The sequence below is a fragment of the Curcuma longa genome, chromosome 11, assembly GCF_044706935.1.
Source record: "Curcuma longa cultivar G26 ecotype Majalengka, Jawa Barat chromosome 11, ITB_CL_G26_1.1, whole genome shotgun sequence".
NCBI lineage: Eukaryota > Viridiplantae > Streptophyta > Magnoliopsida > Zingiberales > Zingiberaceae > Curcuma > Curcuma longa.
Genome location: NC_133871.1, coordinates 15,438,160 through 15,460,307, shown reverse-complemented (window position 1 = coordinate 15,460,307; position 22,148 = coordinate 15,438,160). Strand labels below are relative to the sequence as shown.

General features: G+C 42.5%; 8 protein-coding genes across 8 annotated transcripts; 4 read left to right on the top strand and 4 right to left on the bottom strand.

Annotated features, from left to right (window-relative positions):
• Positions 1–490: 490 nt before the first annotated feature.
• LOC141839343 (putative calcium-binding protein CML27) lies at positions 491–1,305 on the bottom strand. The gene has a single exon (XM_074727072.1). It carries the CDS (start codon positions 1,231–1,233, stop codon positions 664–666), a length of 570 nt encoding a protein of 189 aa, XP_074583173.1. The 5' UTR covers positions 1,234–1,305; the 3' UTR covers positions 491–663.
• Positions 1,306–1,752: 447 nt separating this feature from the next.
• LOC141839132 (large ribosomal subunit protein uL16) lies at positions 1,753–4,605 on the bottom strand. Its single transcript, XM_074726801.1, has 4 exons — positions 4,502–4,605; positions 2,428–2,929; positions 2,148–2,229; positions 1,753–2,056 (listed from the first exon to the last, which is right to left on the bottom strand). Exons 1-4 carry the CDS (start codon positions 4,509–4,511, stop codon positions 1,976–1,978), a joined length of 675 nt encoding a protein of 224 aa, XP_074582902.1. The 5' UTR covers positions 4,512–4,605; the 3' UTR covers positions 1,753–1,975.
• Positions 4,606–5,038: 433 nt separating this feature from the next.
• LOC141837200 (cytochrome P450 89A2-like) lies at positions 5,039–6,592 on the bottom strand. The gene has a single exon (XM_074724643.1). It carries the CDS (start codon positions 6,590–6,592, stop codon positions 5,039–5,041), a length of 1,554 nt encoding a protein of 517 aa, XP_074580744.1.
• Positions 6,593–7,538: 946 nt separating this feature from the next.
• LOC141839342 (fatty acid desaturase 4-like 1, chloroplastic) lies at positions 7,539–8,682 on the top strand. The gene has a single exon (XM_074727071.1). The coding sequence runs from the start codon at positions 7,581–7,583 to the stop codon at positions 8,610–8,612; it is 1,032 nt and encodes a 343-aa protein (XP_074583172.1). The 5' UTR covers positions 7,539–7,580; the 3' UTR covers positions 8,613–8,682.
• Positions 8,683–9,348: 666 nt separating this feature from the next.
• Positions 9,349–11,273, top strand: LOC141839822 (polyubiquitin). Its single transcript, XM_074727654.1, has 2 exons — positions 9,349–9,404; positions 9,678–11,273. The coding sequence occupies exon 2, from the start codon at positions 9,678–9,680 to the stop codon at positions 11,049–11,051; it is 1,374 nt and encodes a 457-aa protein (XP_074583755.1). The 5' UTR covers positions 9,349–9,404; the 3' UTR covers positions 11,052–11,273.
• A 1,668-nt stretch (positions 11,274–12,941) lies between these two features.
• LOC141839636 (U-box domain-containing protein 8-like) lies at positions 12,942–14,463 on the bottom strand. Its single transcript, XM_074727431.1, has one exon. It carries the CDS (start codon positions 14,258–14,260, stop codon positions 13,145–13,147), a length of 1,116 nt encoding a protein of 371 aa, XP_074583532.1. The 5' UTR covers positions 14,261–14,463; the 3' UTR covers positions 12,942–13,144.
• A 1,574-nt stretch (positions 14,464–16,037) lies between these two features.
• LOC141839637 (uncharacterized) lies at positions 16,038–17,654 on the top strand. The gene is made up of 5 exons (XM_074727432.1): positions 16,038–16,091; positions 16,162–16,414; positions 16,507–16,718; positions 16,788–17,055; positions 17,121–17,654. Exons 1-5 carry the CDS (start codon positions 16,075–16,077, stop codon positions 17,433–17,435), a joined length of 1,065 nt encoding a protein of 354 aa, XP_074583533.1. The 5' UTR covers positions 16,038–16,074; the 3' UTR covers positions 17,436–17,654.
• Positions 17,655–17,826: 172 nt separating this feature from the next.
• Positions 17,827–21,341, top strand: LOC141839111 (vesicle-associated membrane protein 714-like). The gene is made up of 4 exons (XM_074726774.1): positions 17,827–18,161; positions 19,521–19,711; positions 20,563–20,726; positions 20,932–21,341. The coding sequence occupies exons 1-4, from the start codon at positions 17,945–17,947 to the stop codon at positions 21,023–21,025; spliced, it is 666 nt and encodes a 221-aa protein (XP_074582875.1). The 5' UTR covers positions 17,827–17,944; the 3' UTR covers positions 21,026–21,341.
• Positions 21,342–22,148: the final 807 nt, after the last annotated feature.

Below are 22,148 nucleotides of genomic sequence, written 5' to 3'. Positions count from 1 at the left end.
AAAAGCATTGCCGCCATATTTTCAACCAAGCTTTTCATTTTGCACCCTTTATTATAAATTATTTTTTTCAACAAATTATCAGTTCTGTCAGCATAGTCAAGGTTAATTTTTTAGGTAAAAAAAACAAGAGTGGTCCTTATCTTTATTACTTGAAAAAATATATAATAAAAATAACTTCATTCTAAATTTCTTACCAAATTATCCTTTTTACTGACCAACAATCCAACACTCTAAGATTAATCAAAAATATTTTAATATTAAACAAAAAATATTTTAAAGCTGATTAAAATTTTTATAATATTAGTGAAAATTACTTAAAACTATTTTAATTTTAATTAAAATTATTTTAAATTTACTAAATTATACCGTTTTAACTAGACTTAGATTAGCTTTGTAAACTAATTTTAATTAATATTAAAATGATTTTAACTTGTATTAAAGTAATTTTAATGAAAGAGATTTTTTAAAAATATATATGTAAAACATCCTTCTTAATTTTTTTAAATAATAAAAATATACTCCAAATTCAGAATCCTCTAAATTTTATGAGTTACAATGGAGGACTATGGGCGTCATCGAATTAACCCGATCAAGAATATTAGAGGATAATTAATTTTATGGCCCCACAAAGGAAATAACTAAAGAGTGCATCAGGGCCGTCGATCACGCGCCGTTGATGGCCTCCATCATCTCCTTGAACTCGCCGAAATCGACCAGGCCGTCGTCGTTGCGGTCCACGGAGGAGATCATCTCCCGCACTCGGTTGATGCTCCGCCCCTCCGGCAGCTGCAGCTTCGCCAGCACCGATTGCAGCTCTGTCGCCGAGATGAACCCGTCCCTATCCTCGTCGAACACCCGGAACGCCTCCCTCATGTCCTCCTCGGCCGCCAGATCCGCCCCCTCCTCGGACTCGGCGGAGTCGTCGAGGAGCGCGTCGCCGAGTGCGCGGTGGAGGACCTCGAAGTCATCGAAGGACAGGCCGGCGCGGCCGTGGGGGATGTAGTCGCATATGGCGGATCGGATCCCGTCGGGGTCGGCGCCGAGGCCGAGGCGGTCGAGGGCGAGGGCCAGCTCCTGGACTGTGATCACGCCGTCGCCATCGTGGTCGAATAGGTCGAAGACGCGGCGGAGGCGGAGGGTGTTGAGGCTCTGGGTTCGGAGGCGGAAGGACGGCGACGACCTGCCGAGGGCTAACACCGCCGGCTGCTGGGCGGCCAGACCTCCTCCCTCCATGTCGGCTGTTAACTGCGACGACGATGGGCGAACGGATACCAGGCAAGCAAAATAAGCTCTATAATAAAGAAGACCAAGATTATCACATCGATATTGTGAGCTTTGACTTTTTATGAAAAATATTTTTTATTTGATTAAATTTGCTTAAATTAATTGCAATTTTAAAAATATTTATATAATCTTTATCTTTTATGGTGGATATTCATTGAATGCCATCATCTTCTAGAGGACGATTTCCGCAGCCATTCGAATATTGAATAAGAACGACCTGGTCAGAGTTGATTTAAATGGCTGGCAAGAATAATCTCGTCGACTTGTCAGCAACGACGACTTTTTGTTTTAAAAAAGAAAAAATAGATGGTCAAACGTAAAGAAATGAAAAAGGAGTTCGAAACATACAAGTTAGACGTAGTGAATTATACTCCACGCAATGCCAAAGCTTATGGCTAGAAATAAACAATCCTAAAGGAAATACCTCATTTAAAAAAGTATAACCTAGTAAAGGGATTTTGATACCATGTGAAAAGGAAATATTATATTTGTATATCTTAAATTGTTTGTACAAATACAAGGACGAGGAGCTGGAATTCTAAGATATTTTCCCCTCAGAGAAATATTGTCCCAAGACTATACCTTCCACAATACATGATTGGATCAAAACTCAAGTCTAATTCAATTTTATTTAGCAGTCCCAATCAGACATTACAGTATGACCATTAAGAAATTAATCGTACAACAGATTCTAAGAAGCTTTAGCAGATGACGGCTGCAGTAGAGCTTTTCCAGGTTCCCGGCCAGCAAGTGAACCGTGCCATCCAAGTAGCTGCATCAACCAGACAATGAAGAGATGATTTTTATTTGAGATGAGACATCGGACAGTAATGACGCTGCATATACACAGAAATAGAAAATACCTTAGCATTGACACCATCTGGGACGATTCTGTTTTCACTCTTCCACTTCATATAATCAGCCCGGCTAAATTTGGTAAAACCCCTGGTATTTTCTCATGTCAGAATTTATGAAAATAAGTGCTGGACTTACAAGAAAAACAAAGCAAACGAAAACACAAGTCCTAATGTTAAAGCATTTGTGATATAACATGAATTAAGAATGCCAATACAACATATTGAGTCCATATATTATCATGCTAGATTTAGTTATAAGAGAGATTTTTTTCATTTCTATGCATACCATTTGCCGCTGACAATTATCTTTTGGCGTCCAGGGAACTTGAACTTAGCTCGTCGTAGTGCTTCTTGTGCATGCTGGCTATTGCCATCCTTGCAACGAACAGATAGAAGAACCTGCCCAATGTTCACCCTGGCACATGTCCCCTGTGGTTTTCCAAAGGCACCCCTCATCCCTGTCTGGAGCCTATCAGCTCCAGCACAAGATAGCATCTTATTGATTCGCAGAACATGGAAGGGATGAACTCTGACTCTTAAATGAAAAGCATCCTTCCCTGCAGACTTTGTCATGTACTTGTTGCATGCGATGCGTGCAGCTTCTAGTGCCTCACTAGATACATTCTCCTTCTCCCAGCTAACCAGGTGAACACAGAAAGGGAATTCATCAACGCCTTTCTTCTTCATCCCCACATCATAGATCCTAATCTTAGGATCTGGAACACCACGGCAGAATCTTGACTTTGGATATGGCTTATTTTTAATCTGACGGTAGCATCTTGCAGGACCTGTATGGACAGCAATCAAATCAGTCACTTTGTTAACAAGAGCACCCAAAAATCAATTCTTTTAGAATAAGTAGAGCATTGATCTATCTACATGTATTACCATAGTAACTGAAAACTGAGCACATATTCACACACCATGGCTAATTCACTACATCTATACCATATCATGCATGTAAAAGGCACTTCTCATTCATATGCAGTGACCAATTAATAAGAGTGGGAATTTGTGTGTGTGTCATATTAATCATATTATAAACAAATCATGTCATTTGGATCAATAAAAAATTATAATATAGTATTTTAAAAAATTATATATTTATTTAAAATATGTATAAAATTAACTAAAGTTATTAATGTTTTATGAAATGCATTGTCTCCTAAACCTCTCAATTCGTGTCAATCTATTATTATATTCGAGTCGTGTTGTATCACTTTTAGATTTTTGTCTCCCTTTTAGATTTCATCTCCATCATCATATTTTGGATCGAACCAGGTCAAGGGACAGATATTATTACCAACTCTACCAATTAGCAACCAACTAATGCATTCACTTCAGAGCTGTTCAGTTAAGATATGTGCTAACAAATAACTTCTTAGGTTTTGATTCTATATTTTGTTTGTTCAAAACCCCTAACCATTTAACTTCCTGTCTATTTAGATCTCTGAATCTAGCAAGCAGATCAATTCTTTTTCCCCTTCCTGATGATTCAGCAAACTAGATTTAAGCTTCTAATTCAATGCAACTATATCCACTTACATCTAGTCTTACTCGAACTTATCAAACGCCCACTATTGATGGGCAGATGCTCATTTGTACTCAAAAAAGCAATATCCTCCCTAAAACACGCTTAATTATAATCTTCACTAGAAGGACATGTTAGTGCATTGGCTACCAAACCATGTAAGAGCACAATTTGTCAAAATAAACTAAAATTTTTTCAGAACAGTTAAGATATTAGAAAAGAGCCGGTGTGTTTAAAATTCAGGAATACAAGGAACTGAAGTACCCATCTAAACTTGCGCTAGTTGCTTCATAAAGATAAACTAATGAACTAAAACGCTAGTAATATTAATAATGAAAACAATCCTGTTCCTCTGAACCTGTGTTGCACAGTTACCACAATATTGGACTTTTACCAGAGCTAATCCATCTTCCATTATATGAATCCAAGTAAACTATAAAATAGTAAATTGGTTATGCCAACTCATTTCAGAATGAGAAACTAGGAATCTATGAGCTATCTCTTACTTTTCATGGCCAATAAAGATATAGTGACAAGTGAATAAAGATAACCAACAGAAAATGCCTCTACGAAGAAGACAAGACCAACGCAACGCATATGTCCGAATCATGGTGGCCAGAAAGTTAATTATGAAGGCATCAAAAGTAATTTAGGGCAAATGCATCATTTCAACAAAAAGGAAACGCTGGACTTGAAAATCCTTCGATCTTGTTCATTCAAAGACAGCAAAATCGTTCGACCTTCTTCCATTGCCAAGGCAGGCAAAATTTGACAATAATCTAACTCAACAGGAAAGAAAAGGCTTAAGATGAGTGAGAAGCCGACTTACGTCTCCCCATGGCCGCGCCGAAGGCGAAGAGAAAACCGTGCTGCAAAAACCTTGCGAGATCCGAACACCAGCCTTCGCCTTGCCTGTCTATTTATAGACAGAGAACACAAACGCGCAAGAGCATGAACCGTCGAAATGGGAAATCATCTTTGAATATAACGTGGACCGCAGCAAAGTTGCCTCCCACTTGCAGTCGAACCGAACCGGAAACATGTGTTATAAAACGCGTTTCTCAACTTGCCGAGCAGAAGAATAAACGGTTCGTCTGGACCGCTATTTCGGTTTGTTTCTATAGGCCGATTCCGGAAAACTCCGGTTGACGTGAGTGCTTGCGTCACTGCTCGCATCGAGTGTCATCGCATACGATGATTGATTATTACGAAACACCATTTCATAATAAAGTTTATCGTGATTACATTATTCATTTTCCTGTTCAAGGAAAACTAAATTGTTTATTAAAGGGAAGACAACAGCAAATGCCTTCCTTTTATTCTTAGTTTATAAATTAACGCAGCACTCGTGCACATTGTTGAAGAATTAATGAAGCGTCTCCTGCTTCCTCGGAATGATACGAGCTCTCAGAGGAGTCTTCATGACAGTGGTGAACGCTTCCTTCTCCGTTAAGTCCACTTCTCCTTCCGCTTCCCACTCGAACTCTTTCACCAAATTCGCGACGAAGTACTCGAGGTGTAGCACGGCCAGCCCCAGACCCGGGCAAATCCGCCTCCCCGCCCCGAACGGCATCATCTTTATCTCCCTGCTCCCTGTGATGTCCACCGCCGCCCCTTCGCCGCCTTCCAGGAACCTCTCCGGTTTGAAATCCATCGGATCTTCCCATACCTTCTCGCTCCAGTTCATACCCACCACCAGGAAGTTGACCTCCGTCCCCTTGGGGATGTGGTACTGCCCGCCGCACAGGTCCACGTCCTCCATCGCTCTGTGCGGCAGCAGATACTGCCCTGGCGGGTGGCGCCGCAGCCCTTCCATGACCACCGCCCTCAGGTATGGAATTCGTTGCAGCTGATCCTCTTTCACTGCCTCGTCCGACCTGCTGATGCGTAGGATCTCCTCCCGCAGCTTCGTCTGGATCCGCTGGTGCTTCACCAGGTTCGCCATGATCCACTCCAGCGCCGTCGAAGTCGTGTCCGTGCCCCCGTTCAAGAACTCGGAGCAGAGCGCCACTATCTCGTCATCGGTCAGCTTCCGGCCAGCTGCCTCCTCCGATAGCTCCATATCCAGAAGAGAATCTACGTAGGAGTGCACGAATCTATCGGATGTTTCCTTATCCGCCGTCGATCCCAGCGGCTTCTTGTTCTGCTTTCGTGCTTCGATCAGGGGAAGGTACACCTGCTTCTTTTTTAGGAACATTTCCCTCGCCGTCCTCAATCTGTTTCGAAAGAGGTACTTCGTGATGCTTGGGAGGAGGGAGAGCACGTACAAATTCTCCTGGTAGAGGAGTAATCTACGAGTCTCCGTCTTCACCTCATTAAGCTTTCGGTCGTCCAACTTCTCGCCGAAGCACATGAGCACAAGCAAGCAAAACATGGCGAACTGGAAGCTGTCTTTAACTACGACCGCGCCGTCGTGGACTTCGGCCCGATCCCGGAGGTTCCGGACCAGCACGCCAAGAACCCACTCACGGCCCCCAGTGTAGAGCTTGACTCGTGAGGGATGCAAGATGTCGGACACGAGGTTGCGTCGGAGGTGGCGCCAGATGGGGTCGTTCCCGCCACTGGAGACCGTATGCTGGCCTGCGCTGATGAAGCTGATGGCAGGCAGCGGTGGAGGCCGGTCGGCGAGAGCGGAGCTGTGCTCAATCAGAGCTGCGTGGGCGATGTCGGCGTCCGAGATGAAGACGACGGGCTCAGACCCAATGCGGAGGGTGACGACGGGGCCGTAGCTGGCGTTGAGGTCGCGGAGGACAGCGACGAGGTCCACGAGGGAGTGGCGGAGCCAAATGAGGTTGCCGAAGAACGGAATGTAGGGCGGACCAGGCGGTAGCGACTTCCGACTGCGATGGCGGCGAAGGAGGCAGAGGAAGAGAAGAGTGGACGAGGCAAGGGAGAGGAAGACGAGAAACCACATCTCCATGGCGCCCAAGGTAGCCGCCGTCTAGTGCTCTGTTTAATTCATACATACGCCATGCTATTTACACTAGCACATACACGCTACGATCGAAGCACGAAGAAAAATACTAGCAAATTGTGGGATTAATTAATAATTCTGAGTTAGTTCCACGAAGATTCATGCGAGCAACCTTTGTGGTGGTGCATTCCAACAGAGACTGAGTCTAGATAATGTTGTTAAAGCGTGGTGCAATCGAAGGAACGCCGTGCTAAATCTTACAGCTAACAAAACAACGACTCAAGCTTTTAATATTAACGTTGTTACGTAAGCTGGACTGGGCATTCAATTTCCGAAGCTTGCCTATCAAGCAACCGATAGATTAACTATTTTATGAAGCACTCAACTTGCAAACGATGTCTCAAAATATAATAAAAAAATACTAACGAAATATTATTAATGAGACATGTCCATATTAATGAGACAAACATACTCTACAAGCTAAATAATCAGAATTTAGAACGAACTAATTATTGTTAAGTTACCTCACACTTGTTACTAGGTATAGATTATACTGCTAATTAAGATATTGAGTCGTACAATTATATCACAGCTAGATAAATAGAGCAACCATTTATTATAAATTCATCTATTATATTGCACAGATTGATATAAATAAATTTAAAAGTTATGAATTACATACAGAAATTTCAAATAGATACAACAAATAGTTTGTCCTATATTTTTATTTTATATAATATAAAATTACATATATAAATTAGTAATATTTTATTAAATATATTCACATAATTATAATATTTAAAAATCAATATAATAAAAATTTGAAGATGTAGCCCGTCACTCGAAAGGTCTCCTCCCTGGCTGGCTGTGCTACCCTTGTCCACAGAAGAGAAGGAACGGCCATAAAACACCATCAGATTTGTGTGGTTCATCTCTCCTCCGCCCTCCTTTATGGCTGCGATCGGAGCTGGGCGCTTCGTCGTCAATTAGCTTCATGGAACCACGTATTCTCTTCCACCACCACAACCCGCCCCTTCCACTGCGATCCTACTTGCCGGCGCCGTTAGTTATCCGCCATTTTGTTCGCCAACTTTTGTCGGTTCCTCCTATCAAGGCCGCCAATATGTACACCCTCACTCCACATTCTCGCCTTTCCACGGCCCCTGCCGCCTTCCGCCTCCGCCACCGCCGCAGCCAACTTTGCCGCGCCACCATCGCCACCCGGCCCTCGACCGCCTCCCCTCACCGCCTCGACGACACTCCCATGAAACCGACCAACGTCGCCATCGACGACCCGACGTCCCTCAGCTCTACGTGGTCGCACCGCGCGTGGGTCGCCTCTGGCTTTGCATCCGTTCTCACCTCCTTGGCCAAGTCCGCCGTCGCCGCCGCAGACTCCGGCTCGGTCTTCGAGCCCCTCCTCGCCGCGTACGCCGGCTACGTTATCGCAGATCTCTCCTCCGGCGTCTTTCACTGGGCCGTCGACAACTACGGTGGCCCCTCCACGCCGGTGTTCGGCTCCCAGATCGAGGCCTTCCAGGGGCACCACCGGTGGCCGTGGACGATCACCCGCCGCGAGTTTGCCAATAACCTACACGCGCTCGCCCGGGCCGTGACGTTTTCAGTGCTGCCGATCGAGGCCTTGCTCGACGGCATGCAGGGCGGCGCGGCGGCGCACGCGTTCGTGGGAACGTGCGCTGGGTGCGTGATGCTGAGCCAGCAGTTCCACTCGTGGGCGCACGAGAAGGCAAGGCGGGTGCCGAGGGCGGTGGCGGCGCTGCAGGCGGCTGGCGTGCTGGTGTCGCGGCAGATGCATGGGGCGCACCATCGACCGCCGTATAATACTAACTACTGCATCGTAAGCGGCGCTTGGAACGAGGTGCTGGATGAGTACAAGGTATTCGAGGCGATGGAGATGATCCTCTTTTTCAAGTTCGGAGTGAGGCCGAGATCGTGGAGCGAGCCGCGGTCGGAGTGGAGAGAGGAGGAGGAGGAAGAAGACGCTGAAGAAGCGGCGGCGCTATGATCGAATTAGTGAAGATTCAAGAATTGTAAAGCATATTCTTTCGGGCTGATGCCCGGTGCTGTTATTGGAAAGAAATGGGCTTTATTATTAAAATTAATTATTATGGAAAATTTTAAATTGCCTTTAATAATTAATATTTTTTAGAAATGGAATATTTTATTTATGGCAACTCACTTTTGATTTTTTAAATTTCTTGTAAAAATGCCAAAAATATTTAGAATCAAACATTACCAAATTTTACGTGTTTTCCTAAAAAACACATAAAATTGTTTGTTATGTTGGATGAAATCTGTCTCAATAAAAAATAATAATAAATAAACTAATATAATATCAAAATATGATCCGATTCGGCAGCCGATGCATCGGGATACATCTAGAAAAATTATAGTAAATTCCTAACGGACGGAGCGCCCGGCGGATTAAACGCCGTTATGTTCTGGGCGAGTGAGACGAACTAGGGGACGAAAACGTTCCTTAGTTTCCACGCTGTTTCGAACAGGACCACGCGTACTCGGATTTTGGTTGGACCAGAAACGAAAGCGCCAAGAAAGTAACGGAGGGTAAAGAATTGCAAGAGGTGTAGTAGGTTTGGACGGCCAACAGAAACGTCAAACCGGCTATCCGTAGAATAGACATACAAGTCTCATGGGTAACCGGTGCGGTAACCTCACCATTCGGTGGTCATATTCGTTCAAATCGCTATAAATAAGGCTTCTTGGGTTACAGTCGAACCGCATATTTGATCATCTCAACAAAGACAAGGCTCTCAAGGCTCTTTTCTCTTCTTGCAAGGTATGTTTCTCTAATTTTCCTTTTTTGATATAGTTTTCTCAATTTCACTGTTTTGGTTTTCTATTTTCTTCTTTTTCGATATGGTTGTTTCCATATGTTATTGTTCTTTTTTGTGTTTTTTTCTCTGATTCATGTATTCTTTTAGATCCTCTTATTCGATGGCATAAGTTCTTCATGATATTCTCTGCAAGTTGTTACACGGATTTATGTTTTTTTTTGGGGATAAAATTGTATATGTAATTTTATGCTCATCCTGTTTGTACCATCAATCAGATGCAGATCTTCGTCAAAACCCTAACTGGCAAGACCATCACCCTTGAGGTGGAGTCTTCTGACACCATCGATAATGTAAAGGCGAAGATCCAGGACAAGGAAGGGATCCCTCCGGACCAGCAAAGGCTGATCTTTGCCGGAAAGCAGCTCGAGGACGGCCGCACCCTTGCTGACTACAACATTCAGAAAGAATCCACTCTGCACCTTGTGCTCCGTCTCCGTGGTGGCATGCAGATCTTCGTTAAAACCCTAACCGGCAAGACTATTACTCTTGAGGTTGAATCCTCCGATACCATTGATAACGTCAAAGCCAAGATCCAGGACAAGGAGGGCATCCCCCCAGACCAGCAAAGGCTGATCTTTGCCGGAAAGCAACTTGAGGACGGCCGCACCCTTGCCGACTATAACATTCAGAAAGAATCCACCCTCCACCTTGTGCTCCGTCTCCGTGGTGGCATGCAGATCTTCGTTAAAACCCTAACCGGCAAGACTATTACTCTTGAGGTCGAATCCTCTGATACCATCGATAACGTCAAAGCCAAGATCCAGGACAAGGAGGGCATCCCCCCGGACCAGCAAAGGTTGATCTTTGCTGGCAAGCAGCTTGAGGATGGCCGTACTCTGGCCGACTACAACATCCAGAAGGAGTCTACTCTCCACCTTGTTCTCCGACTTCGTGGTGGTATGCAGATCTTTGTCAAAACCTTGACCGGGAAAACCATCACCCTTGAGGTTGAGAGCTCCGACACAATTGACAATGTGAAGGCCAAGATCCAGGATAAGGAGGGCATCCCCCCAGACCAGCAAAGGTTGATTTTTGCTGGAAAGCAGCTTGAGGACGGTCGCACTTTGGCCGATTACAATATTCAAAAGGAGTCCACCCTCCACCTAGTGCTCCGCCTCCGTGGTGGCATGCAGATCTTCGTCAAGACCTTAACGGGCAAGACCATTACCCTCGAGGTGGAGAGCTCAGACACCATTGACAACGTGAAGGCTAAGATCCAGGACAAGGAGGGCATTCCCCCGGATCAGCAAAGGCTCATCTTTGCAGGTAAGCAGCTGGAAGATGGCCGCACCTTGGCCGATTACAACATTCAAAAGGAGTCTACCCTTCACTTGGTGCTGAGGCTGAGGGGAGGAATGCAGATATTCGTCAAGACCCTCACTGGTAAAACCATCACTCTGGAGGTAGAGAGCTCGGACACGATTGACAACGTTAAGGCGAAAATCCAGGACAAGGAGGGGATCCCACCGGATCAGCAGAGGCTCATCTTCGCAGGGAAGCAGCTGGAGGACGGCCGCACCCTGGCGGACTACAACATTCAAAAGGAGTCCACGCTTCACCTGGTGCTTCGTCTTCGCGGCGGCCAGTGAACCTCTATCTGCTTGACGCTACACATGGGTCTTTGGTTTAGCTCCAGATGATCAGTGCCCGTATAGTATATACTATGTTTACCTTGGTCTATGTTTGCTGAAGTGGTTGCTTTGTCTGTGTTTGTGCCTCTATTCTACACTAGTTATGGTTGGTTTGGAACTATGCTGTATTACTGGTTCTAGTAAATATTGCGATGCAGCTATGTATCGAGAATAATTCAAGCTGTGCCTTATATACATATTTTTACTGGTCCAATGAAAACAACTCGGTTGGTTTCCGTCTGAACGACGATCGAATCATGAAAGCAGCTGTTCCAATGAAAATGTTTCTATTTTTTTCACTCCTCGCTGCTTAAATGGCTTCTTGTGGTTCATAACCATTGTCCAACACCTTTCCGAATGCACATCGTAAAATCAACTTCCATTTCTTCGCTAGGAGCAAATTGGATGGCACTGTTTGCTGTCTCTCTCGGCCGGATGCTTGACAAGCAGACTGCGCGATCGCGGCTCCAAAGGAACTATCACGTTCATCCGACTGTTAGATATGCAGTCTCTCAAGAGCTGATAAGAAGCAGCTTCCTCCATGTTTCGTTGCCGGGGGATGTGACCGTGAGTTTGTTCATCTTCAATTCTATCTTTTTATTGATTGGTTCAGGAAACGGGAACTGGTGCTTTGCTGCTACGGAATACAACGGATCGTTGTCTGGATATATGAACTCTGGAAAAGCAAAACTGATATCACTTTGTTGTTTCTTTTTGGAGAAATATTTTTGTCTAGATGAAATAATTAACAGCAGCAAGTGTGTCCTCCATTGGATCAACTTCTTCCTCCGCCCACTTATTAATTCAAATATTTTTTTTCTTATTGAAAATCAGAGGATAGACCACTACTTATTAGAGCTGAGCAAATTAGTATTAATAGTCATTAACCAGTAGCATCATCGGCAGCAATGAAAAAACCAAAAACCATTTACCTTAAGAATTGAGTATGATCCAACATAGCTCAGCCATGTCCCTCTCATTAAATTACTCTTTCCTACTTTTATCATTTGTCTATTTCTTGCCTCAGGAATCACAATTCACCCTGCACTTCAAAGTGGTCCATTCCCTATTTTGTTCGGCATCCAGCTTCTACTGTTTCTATTTGGTATTTCCAGCTTCTGATATTAAATGGTTTCAACAATATCTTCAGAGGATGCATTATGGATACCTATTTCTGATCTCCAGTCAAGTTTCATGCATTTAAACGCAACAATGGTATACAGGAAGAACATCCATATTTGTATGCTAGCAAATTACCAGCTGTTGCTTGTACAATTCATCCATATAATGTTTTCACTGCCAAAACAAACAATCTCCTTTACACCTCAAAGAAATAAATCATACGTTCTACAGTATCCAGTGAAAACTATTAGTAATACAAACTTGCTTGTTCAACAACACTCCAAACGACCAAAAACAGTCATTAAAGTATGAACAATATCTATCTCTTAACCAACAGCCACCATAATCATTCATATCACTCATGGGCTTACTCGAAAGAGAAAAAAAAACAATATTGAAACAGTTTCTTTTTATTTGACTTGAACATACTTATTATCAGCCATTATTTGTCATAGCAACTTGAATTGTTATAGGCAAGCATTTCAGATCACACAGTTTGAATCAAAATAAAATGATAAATAGTTCTAAAATGTGATGACTTGAAAAAAGTGGTTAAGAATTCAAGCAAAAGACAATGATGGAAGTTACACCAAATACATAAAGGGCAACAGAATATTTCTACTCATCAGAAACCAGGCAAATGCATTCCAACAAGAAACAGATGCTGAATTATTTGTAATGACAATCTTGCTGGTTAGCATCAGTGACATTAACATAGCGGGGAAATACCACTATCATATAGAATTTCCATTGAGACACTATCGATCAAGCTAACAAGTTACAACAATTTTCATATAAACAGGATTTATTATCAAAGAGTACTACAAAACTAAGAAGAAAAGATTCTAGAGGATACAAGAAATGATCGAAGTGATTGCTATTTTTTTTTTCTTCAGGAGGTATCAAGTAAAGCAACCCATCAAGCAGCTTCACTGCACTGTGTTCGCTATTGTGCAGGGAGAGGAGAAAATTCCGAGTCTGAGAACTAATTCCATGGCATTCTTCCCGATCTTTTGATTCATGTCACTGGTCAAAACAGAGCAGAGGTCCAAAACACCTACTTCGATGGCTTCCAAAGCCATCTCTTGGCTATCGGAGCACACCAAGTTGAGCACCACGAGGGCGTGCTCCACGCCCCGGGGGCTCCCTGTTCTGACGACGTCGGCTAAAGCCCTAACGAATCCAGCCCTCTTCCTCATCTCATCCTTCCCCTCTCGGCATTTAGCGAGGAGTCCCAAGACACGCACGGCCCTCTCCGATCCTTCCCCGGAAAAGCGGATGAGAGGCGCCACCGCACCGGCCCGCACAGCCCGTCTCCGGTTCTCGGCGAACTTACACAGCTCGTATAGAGCCGTGGCCGCCTCCCTTCGCTGCCGGCCGTCACCGTCGCTGAGTAGCGCCGCTAGGCGGGGGATCGAGGCAGGGTGTGCTCCGATCGTGGCCTTGTTGACGTCGACGACCGAGAGGCTGGTGAGGAGGGTGGCGGCGAGGGCCGCAGCAGGGCCGCCGCGGAGGGCCGAGACGACGGGGTCGAGGGCGCCCTCGGCGAGGAGGCCGAGGCGGGCGTGGTCACCGTCGAGGGAGATATGGAGGAGGGCGCGGAGGGCCAGGTCCTGTAGATCGGAGCGGTCGGTGGCGTCGGCGTGGAGGATGAGGACGGAGATCGCGCCGGAGTCAGCTACGAGGCGCCGCGAGGCGGCGCCGCCTCGCTGTGCGAGGCGCAGGACCGCGGAGATAGTAGGGGCGTCGGAGGGGAAGGAGAAGCGAGCGAGAAGAAGTGAGTCGAGGTGGCCATCAGACGACGAGGCAGCGGAGGGGCGGTGGGCGACGTAGGAGGAGATGAGGCTACGAAGGGCGTAGTTGGGGATGAGGGAAGGGGAGGGAGGGAGGGGTAGTTTAGTGACCGGACAGGTACGGTTACCGGCGTCGAGCCACCGCTGGATGGAAGCGCGGTCGAAGGTATGGCCGGAGGACAAAATCACCGGATCCGTCATCACCTCCAGGGAGATTGGGCACCGGAAGTCATCCGGTAACTGCACCTCCATCTCTCTCTCTCTCTCTACCTGTAACTGCCTCTCCCTCTGTCTTCAGTCTTCACCTTCTTCGTAGGCCACCAGGACTCTGCAACTTCATGGATAGGAGACCAGAGACGATCAAAAGAAGACGATGATGAGAGAGAGAGGAGATAAATTTGGATTGTCGGAAATGACCACGGATCTTGTGGTGGGTTGGGGGAAAGCGTGTGGAATTTGTGTGTTTTTAGGTGGATTTGTGGTTAGCAGTGCGATTAGATAAGATGTCGTGGGAGGTGGTCAACGTAACGGCATCGGCTCTGGAGAGTCGAGAAGCATCGTATCAGTATTCAGTATCACGAGCTTATTAAACTCTTCACTCTTTTTTTTTTTGTCATATTCATTTATTATAATTTACAACTTAATTTTCTTATTCGTCATGTGGTTGGTGCGACCACTATTACAACAATGATTGTACGAGTGCTCTGCCAATGTGCATCCTATTCTAAATTTATTCGTATTTTTAATTTTAGAATTTTTAAAATATAAAAAAGATTAATTTTATTTAATTTACTTTTAATTATTTTACTGCGGCCTGGGACCAGAGCCATCCGTCACGTGTGAGCGTTAGTGGCTACCTAACGAAGAAAGAAAGGGTCGAAGCTGCGTGGCTTTCCCAAAGAGAATGGATTCAATTAAAGTAATACAAAATTATAGCCGTAGGTCCAAGAGAAGGCTCGTATTTAAAGAGACAGTAGACAATGTGATTCTTTTGCTTTTGCTTTTTGTTTTTGTTTTTTTTCCTGTCCCTTTATTTTTTTTATTGCTTTGATATTTGACCCAAAAAAACAAACAAATATTGGCTGTTAGGACCTACAGTTCTTGTTATTCCGTTTCCTTCTTATTTTAAAATTCACTCTAACAAAGATTTAAAAGGAAATTTTTAATTATTCAGTAATAACAACTAAGATAATTTACAAGACTTGAAAGAAAGAAAAATTCACAACTTATAATGTCATTTTGCTAACGTTTTTCTTTTCCTTCCCTCTCTTCCTTGCCTAAAACTATCTATGGTCATGATTTATTGCGGAGTTTAATTCCAAATTCCATGAGAACTGGACAAATATAGTGGTACTTTGTTGAATCTAATTTTCATTAACATCCAATTGTTCTCGAATTGAACCTTTCAATGGTTTGAAACTCAAAAGTATGACAAAAATTCAAGGTCTTCCAATAGGGTTCCGAATATCATCAGTAAGGGCGCTCGCGACAAACATGACTCAGACTTGTGTGCACCAGACCAGTTTGTAAATATGGGCACCACTTGGTTTACTTGGAAACACTAAAGTTAATAGATAAATTTGAAAAAGAGCAAAGCTCCAAAACAGATGCGCTTTTGAAAAGAAGCAAACCAGGGCAGTCCAACCGTGAAACCCCACAAGGATGGATGGTTCAATTAATCTCCTGATTTTATTTGGACAGTAAAGAAAACGTGAGACTATGGTATATCTAATCTGTCCTCATTATTATATAAGGTGAGACATTGAACATGTGATTGTGCAAAGGTTTTGGAAGAATTAGAGACCGTCAAAAGAATAAAAAAGAGTGGAAAGGGCAATTTACCACGACAAGTCTCTAATATATAGCCAAACTCTGTCGACGCACAGGCATGGCTAGGCTGAGCATAACATATGTCCAAGCACAGATTGAACCATGTTGAGTCTGACCGGACCACAAAAGGCTTACCATACGCGTTGCTCAACAAAGGACAGTAATGGCACACTTGCCAAAAGCGACCGCTACTCAAAGCCAAAGGGTCACCTGTGTGGGCTATATCCTGCCTGAACATGCTCTCCTCCTCCTGGTGATTTCTCCAAGTCCTGCTGCTACGCCACCAGATTCACTGATCTTGGATTTCCTGACCTTTGTTGCAGGATGTACGCCAGAGTAGCAGTAGCTTTGCTGCTTGGTTTTGTTTCCTGGGTCTACAAGAACTTTGTTCAACCTCCCCCTCCGATGATCTGTGGCCGACCACAAGCTCCTCCTGTCACCGCTCCCAGGATTGTACTTAACGATGGAAGACACCTTGCCTACAAGGAATCAGGGGCAATCAAGGACGAGGCTAAATACAAGATCATCGCGGTCCATGGCTTTGATTCAACCAAAGACTCGTTCCCTGCATCCGAAGTGAGAAAACCAGAGACCACCGTAGTAGTGATTAATTCAGTGACTCCTCCTGATCTTTTTCTTCTTCTTCTTCTTCCTGTGACTTGTTTCAGGAGTTGTTAGTTGAACTGGGGATCTATTTGTTGACATTCGACCGGGCAGGGTACGGCGAGAGCGATCCAAATTCAAAGCGTAGTGTTAAAAGTGAGGCATTCGACATCGAGGAACTCGCGGATAAGTTGGAGATCGGGGACAAGTTTTACCTGATCGGAATTTCCATGGGGGCTTATTCTGCATGGAGTTGCCTCTCCTACATACCACACAGGCAAGCAAAACTCACATCCTTTAATTTTGATAAATCTTCACGCACTCAATGTGTTGTGTTCTTTCTCAGATTACGAGGAGTAGCACTTGTTGTTCCGGCGATCAACTACTGGTGGCCATGTCTCCCTGCCGAAACAGCAGCAGAGGCTTACAGCAAACTGGCGAAGCAGGATCAATGGTCATTCCGGATCGCGCACTATCTACCATTCTTTTTCTACGGCTGGATGACTCAGAGATGGTTCGATGCTTCTGCTGTTTCCAAAGGAAACCCGATCGTATTATCTGAAGAGGACAAGAAAATCAGCGAGAGAGCCAACAAAGAACAACAAAGAACTGGAGTAAGCTGTTCCTCAAGTTCAATAAATCCTTAGCGCCAGGTCTGACGTACTTTGTACTTTTACAGTTCAAGAACATAGCAAGGCAACAAGGAGCCTTTGAATCCGTCTACCGGGATATAATGGTCGTCTTCAGCAACTGGGAATTCGATCCCACGGATATCATCAATCCCTTCCCCAACAACGAGGGCTCCGTCCACATCTGGCAGGGCTGTGAAGATAAGATCGTTCAGAAGGAGGTGCAACGCTACATCGCAATGAAGCTTCCTTGGATACATTATCATGAAAATCCTGAGGGCGGGCACTTATTCTTCTACGAGGAACATTGGCATCGCAAAGTACTCGAAGAACTTCTAATTCGTGACGATCACTCCGGAATCTGAATCTGATTCAATAAGAATTAAATTGTAGCATTAGTTGGTAGGTCATATGATCTTTCATGGACTTGTTTGTTGAGGTGTCAAATTAAAATGATCTGCGGAGGAGCAGACAATATTAATTTGACGTTCCACCTGCCACTTCAATGGACTAGATAAGGATACCCATGAAACTTTTATATTATTTTTAATATAATATAGTGTGGGATGTGTAATACAGTGCCAAAATATTTAAAAATAAATGAATAAATAAAAGAATTAATAATTGGCGAGATAAAAGTTTAATTATTGTTATTACATGTCATTTAGAAAAGATTTAATAGATTTAAAATAGTATGTATGATTTTATTATTTTCATCAATAATTACCTTTGTGCTGTTCTTCGGTTACCAGTGGCTCCCCCGGCGCATTGATTTGTAGCAGCGAGAGAAAGGGGTTCTTTCTTCCCTCCGACCCTAATTTTTGGAAAGATCGAAAGAGATTAAGGGAAATTGAAAAGACGGATATTCGTTGCCATGGCGATCCTCTACGCGGTGGTGGCTAGGGAAACGCTAGTCCTCGCGGAGTTTGCCGCCGCAACCGGTAACATCGGCGCTGTCGCCCGGCGTATCCTCGAGAAGCTTCCACCGGATTCCGATTCCAGGCTCTGCTTTTCCCAGGATCGATACATCTTCCACGTTCTCAGATCTGATGGCATCACCTTCCTCTGCATGGCCAATGATACCTTCGGGAGTGAGTCCGACCATACGGATATGTTCATTTTTTAGATATCGTATAAATTTGGCTCTTTCGGTGATATTAGACTGTTTAGATATTAGAATTCCGAGTCGTGGTTTTTTTTTTGCTACTTCTGTTAATTACCTTGACGCGGAATCGATTAATATACACATTCAGCAATTAGCAAGGCTGAGTTTGTTTTCTGTTCAAATGTTTTAATTTCACTCGTGAAACACCAAGCTAAAAAAGACACCGTCTAATGAATTAAAATCTTATTGTATTGGGCAATTCTCTTCCCACAGTAGTTCGTTCATATTAGCAGCATGCTCACTGAATCTTTCTGGGACTTGGATTTATTAGATAGGATTATATGTTGCAGGGACTTTTGTGGATAATGACATAAGAAAATTGTCTCATATTGCAATTACGGTAATAAGTCCTCTCTTTAGTTTTTTTTGATAAACTAACCTTTGTATTCATATTAGTAATCAAACACAGTCAGACTTCCTCTCTAGGACAAGTTCTGTTTTGCAAAATTTATACTTCCAATGTGTTTTAAGCTAAAAAAATTTTGTTGGTCCTTTTCATAGTGAAAAGTTTGTTTTGCTAGCCAGACTAGCTATATATGTACTTTTTCATTATGAGATGACACACTGTTTAGGATGTAGATTACTTGTATGAGATAAATTTTATATTTTACATAAATTAGGAATTTTTGTATCTTTTCATATAATCAAATTTCTAAATTGACTTTCATTTCTTCTTTAGGGCCTTACTGACACAGCTAACCGTACTTCACCTGACCACCAATCACTTTTTTATCATAATATCAGATGACCAACATCTCAACCTATGTATTTTTTTGATGACTTCAAGGTTAAGGATGATAGTTATTCACGTTATTTTCTGTTGAAATATTTAAAATTCCTACTATGCTAGCATCTTTTGCATTTATTACATTTTGCATATTTCGTATTATCTCATTCCTTTTTCTTCGTGTGTAACTGAATTGATGTGTTAATCTAATATTGTATCACTGTTCCACATCCTTACCACAATACCATGATTCTTAGCTAATAAATTGCCTAACAAAAACGATAACAAACTTGAAGAACACATTTAACCAACATAAAATAAGTTCATTAATAGAGCTCTAGCTCTATCTTACGAATTCATATGGTTCCATTTGCCAATTTATTTTGGGTCATAATAGTTTGTGCATAAATTTGAAAGTTTTGTTATATATGTCAAATAAATACTATTATCACTCAGAAAGACACTCTTAGTTTATTTTATCCCTTCACAACAATTAAGCCCGATGATTTCTGTTGATTATTGCTCTTTACAGAGGTTTTTTTGTCTGCTTCATTGTAGGGAGAGTTCCCTTTCTGTATTTGGAGGACATTCACATGAGATTCATGAAGAACTATGGCAGGGTTGTTCGTTCAGCACTGGCTTATGAAATGAATGATGAATTCTCCAGAGTACTACATCAGCAAATGGAATTCTACTCAAGCAATCCAAGTGTTGACACACTTACCCGTGTGCACAGCGAAGTTAGTGAGGCAAGTTAGACCTTTAAATTTGTTTCCTTGTTTAGTGAACAGGTGGTTGTTTTCTTCTTAGATTCTCTTAGTCTATATACAGGAATATGATTTGTGATAAATAATAGTTAATAGAATTATGCAGGTTCTGTGCTTCTGATTTTGAGAAATTAGTAATGTTCTTTATCTTATATTTTTTCTTTTTATTTAAAGATTTTAGGCATAGCAAGTTTCTTTACTTGCATATTATTTCAATAATGTCATTGATATCTGTTGAGATTTTCGACTTTCTCTTCTAGGGATATTCTTTGCATAGGTTGTAACTCATTAATTATAAAATGAAGAAAGCATATAATGGTCCACGTAGGGTAAATTAAAAATCAGCCTCCTTTGGACTGTGATTATTAATTGACAATTTGATGCTATGAAGGTTCTTTCAATAAGTTTCTAAAAAATCGATAGAAAATCTTTCTAGCATTACTATAAGTCAGTGGCTTGATGTCGCATTACCTTTTACATTGACCCAACATGTGATGAAAGCAGCCTGGTGCACAAAGCTCCTGCTAATGCGGGATTCTGGGAATGGTGGGACCACATTAGATTTATTGTACGCAATTTTATCTTGTATTGCAACATGCTATTTTCGCGACTCGAACCGTGACCTTAAGGTTATATGACAACAACTTTATCGTTACGTCAAAGCTCTTTTTCACATTGACTCAACATGTAATTTTTAAAATTATTTATATTTTTTGAGTTAAGTCTTTTTTTTCTTAATTTGTCATAGGCTTAGGATATTCAACTATGTAACTTTTAACTGATCCTGCTGTAGATGTGTTCAGACCAAAAATATGTCACCCTAAAAATTGCAGATACACACTATCATGGTGGACAATATTGAAAAGATATTGGACAGAGGTGATCGCCTTGCACTTCTTGTTGACAAAACTGCCACAATGCAAGATAGTGCTTTCCATTTTAGAAAGCAATCCAAGCGACTTAGGCGAGCTATGTGGATGAAAAATGCCAAACTTTTGTAAGCACCATATTCTGCAATATTTTTTTTGAGCAATCATACGATCTTATGAGCTAAAAATCAACAATAGATTATTCTGTGATGAAAATGAACTTATGGGTTTGCTAGGAATTTACTAATTTTATGTTTTCCTAGCTTATTGACAAGGTAACGCTGCATCGTGCTGATTCCAGTGTGTTTTTTTTGTTGTTTTATGTCATTGCAGAGCTGTGCTGACATTTTTGATTGTTCTGCTGTTGTACATAATCATAGCAGCTATGTGCGGCGGCATCACTCTTCCATCATGTAGATCAAAATAGTTTCAATCAAAATTCATTGTGATGGAGATTCTTGCTTTGTACATTCATTAATTTACCCATGTATGGAAGCTCTCCTCCAATCAGTTTTTCCTTGTGTGGTGACAACATTAGTACTTCCTAAGCTCAGAAGCTACATGCCGTCATTATGGCCATTACAAAGGAACCAGTTGCTATTTGCTTAATGCCTGTAGGGGTTTATCTTGAAAATTGTTATGTATTATCTAAGTTGCAGCCTTTCTTAGCCTGTAGTTTTCTTTATTGTTACCAGATCTAATCACCTTTATAGATTCTTATGATGTGCCATATGATTTTGAGTTTCTATTTACTATGAAATATGATCATTGCAATTTGCAGATTTCATTTAAAATGCACAATTCCAGCAATCGTAGCATGGAGGAAAGTAGTTGTTTCGGATAGGTCGGTGTCTATGGGAGTGTGATCTTTTCTATAAACGAAGTGTTTGTTCATCCCTTGGTCATTCGCTGTGAGCCTGTATCACAGCGATGTGTTTGCTAACAAAAGTGATATCAGTTTTCTATTCTCAATTACTGTATTCCAGAAAATAAGAAACCCAGCTAAGGTGTCGATTTCACTTTGACACTTCAGTTAGATTTTCCCGTCGTATTCCTGTTCACTTTGATACATCAATTTGCGTTTCGAGATGATTCTGTGCTCACCTCTCATAATTTTCTCTGCCATTCAATAGAATCTTCTTCTTTCTCTGCATTTGTGATCTATGCCGATATGACACTGTTTGCGTATTGCAAAAGATGAAGATGTTCATCTGAGATTGGCAAAAGATGAAGATGTTCATCTAGAGATTGTTTCTTTGAGGAATCAATTCACATATGGCAATCTATACCAACTCGACTATATCTGTAGGGTGATATAATACTGTTTTCGAACGTGGAGGTTATGTTCATGGCTACGTAGAATGCATCAAATTAATTCTTTCGTTTTTTCATCTGTTCATAACGATTGTTCTATTAAATTGAGATAGTGCAGTCAAATGATCACTGAGCATGTGCAAAACTGATCAATGAGCACGTGAAGTCTACTGTTCGGACCCGCATCTGGTTCCCCAAGCCATTCCTATGCCTAGTAGGGTATTCCCGTGGGTACC

What these genes read in the sequence shown, in the direction of transcription:
- LOC141837200 (XM_074724643.1), bottom strand. Translation starts at nt 6,592, where the DNA reads ATGGAGATGTGGTTTCTCGTCTTCCTCTCCCTTGCCTCGTCCACTCTT.
- LOC141839132 (XM_074726801.1), bottom strand. An exon ending in ATAATTGTCAGCGGCAAATG is followed by an intron (nt 2,230 to 2,427) that starts GTATGCATAGAA and finishes AGAAAATACCAG; the next exon opens with GGGTTTTACCAAATTTAGCC. An exon ending in CAGATGGTGTCAATGCTAAG is followed by an intron (nt 2,057 to 2,147) that starts GTATTTTCTATT and finishes TGGTTGATGCAG; the next exon opens with CTACTTGGATGGCACGGTTC.
- LOC141839636 (XM_074727431.1), bottom strand. Translation starts at nt 14,260, where the DNA reads ATGGAGGTGCAGTTACCGGATGACTTCCGGTGCCCAATCTCCCTGGAG.
- LOC141839342 (XM_074727071.1), top strand. Translation starts at nt 7,581, where the DNA reads ATGGAACCACGTATTCTCTTCCACCACCACAACCCGCCCCTTCCACTG.
- LOC141839822 (XM_074727654.1), top strand. Translation starts at nt 9,678, where the DNA reads ATGCAGATCTTCGTCAAAACCCTAACTGGCAAGACCATCACCCTTGAG.
- LOC141839343 (XM_074727072.1), bottom strand. Translation starts at nt 1,233, where the DNA reads ATGGAGGGAGGAGGTCTGGCCGCCCAGCAGCCGGCGGTGTTAGCCCTC.
- LOC141839637 (XM_074727432.1), top strand. An exon ending in ACTCGTTCCCTGCATCCGAA is followed by an intron (nt 16,415 to 16,506) that starts GTGAGAAAACCA and finishes GACTTGTTTCAG; the next exon opens with GAGTTGTTAGTTGAACTGGG. An exon ending in AAGAACAACAAAGAACTGGA is followed by an intron (nt 17,056 to 17,120) that starts GTAAGCTGTTCC and finishes GTACTTTTACAG; the next exon opens with TTCAAGAACATAGCAAGGCA.
- LOC141839111 (XM_074726774.1), top strand. Translation starts at nt 17,945, where the DNA reads ATGGCGATCCTCTACGCGGTGGTGGCTAGGGAAACGCTAGTCCTCGCG. An exon ending in TGCACAGCGAAGTTAGTGAG is followed by an intron (nt 19,712 to 20,562) that starts GCAAGTTAGACC and finishes TAAAAATTGCAG; the next exon opens with ATACACACTATCATGGTGGA. An exon ending in ATGAAAAATGCCAAACTTTT is followed by an intron (nt 20,727 to 20,931) that starts GTAAGCACCATA and finishes ATGTCATTGCAG; the next exon opens with AGCTGTGCTGACATTTTTGA.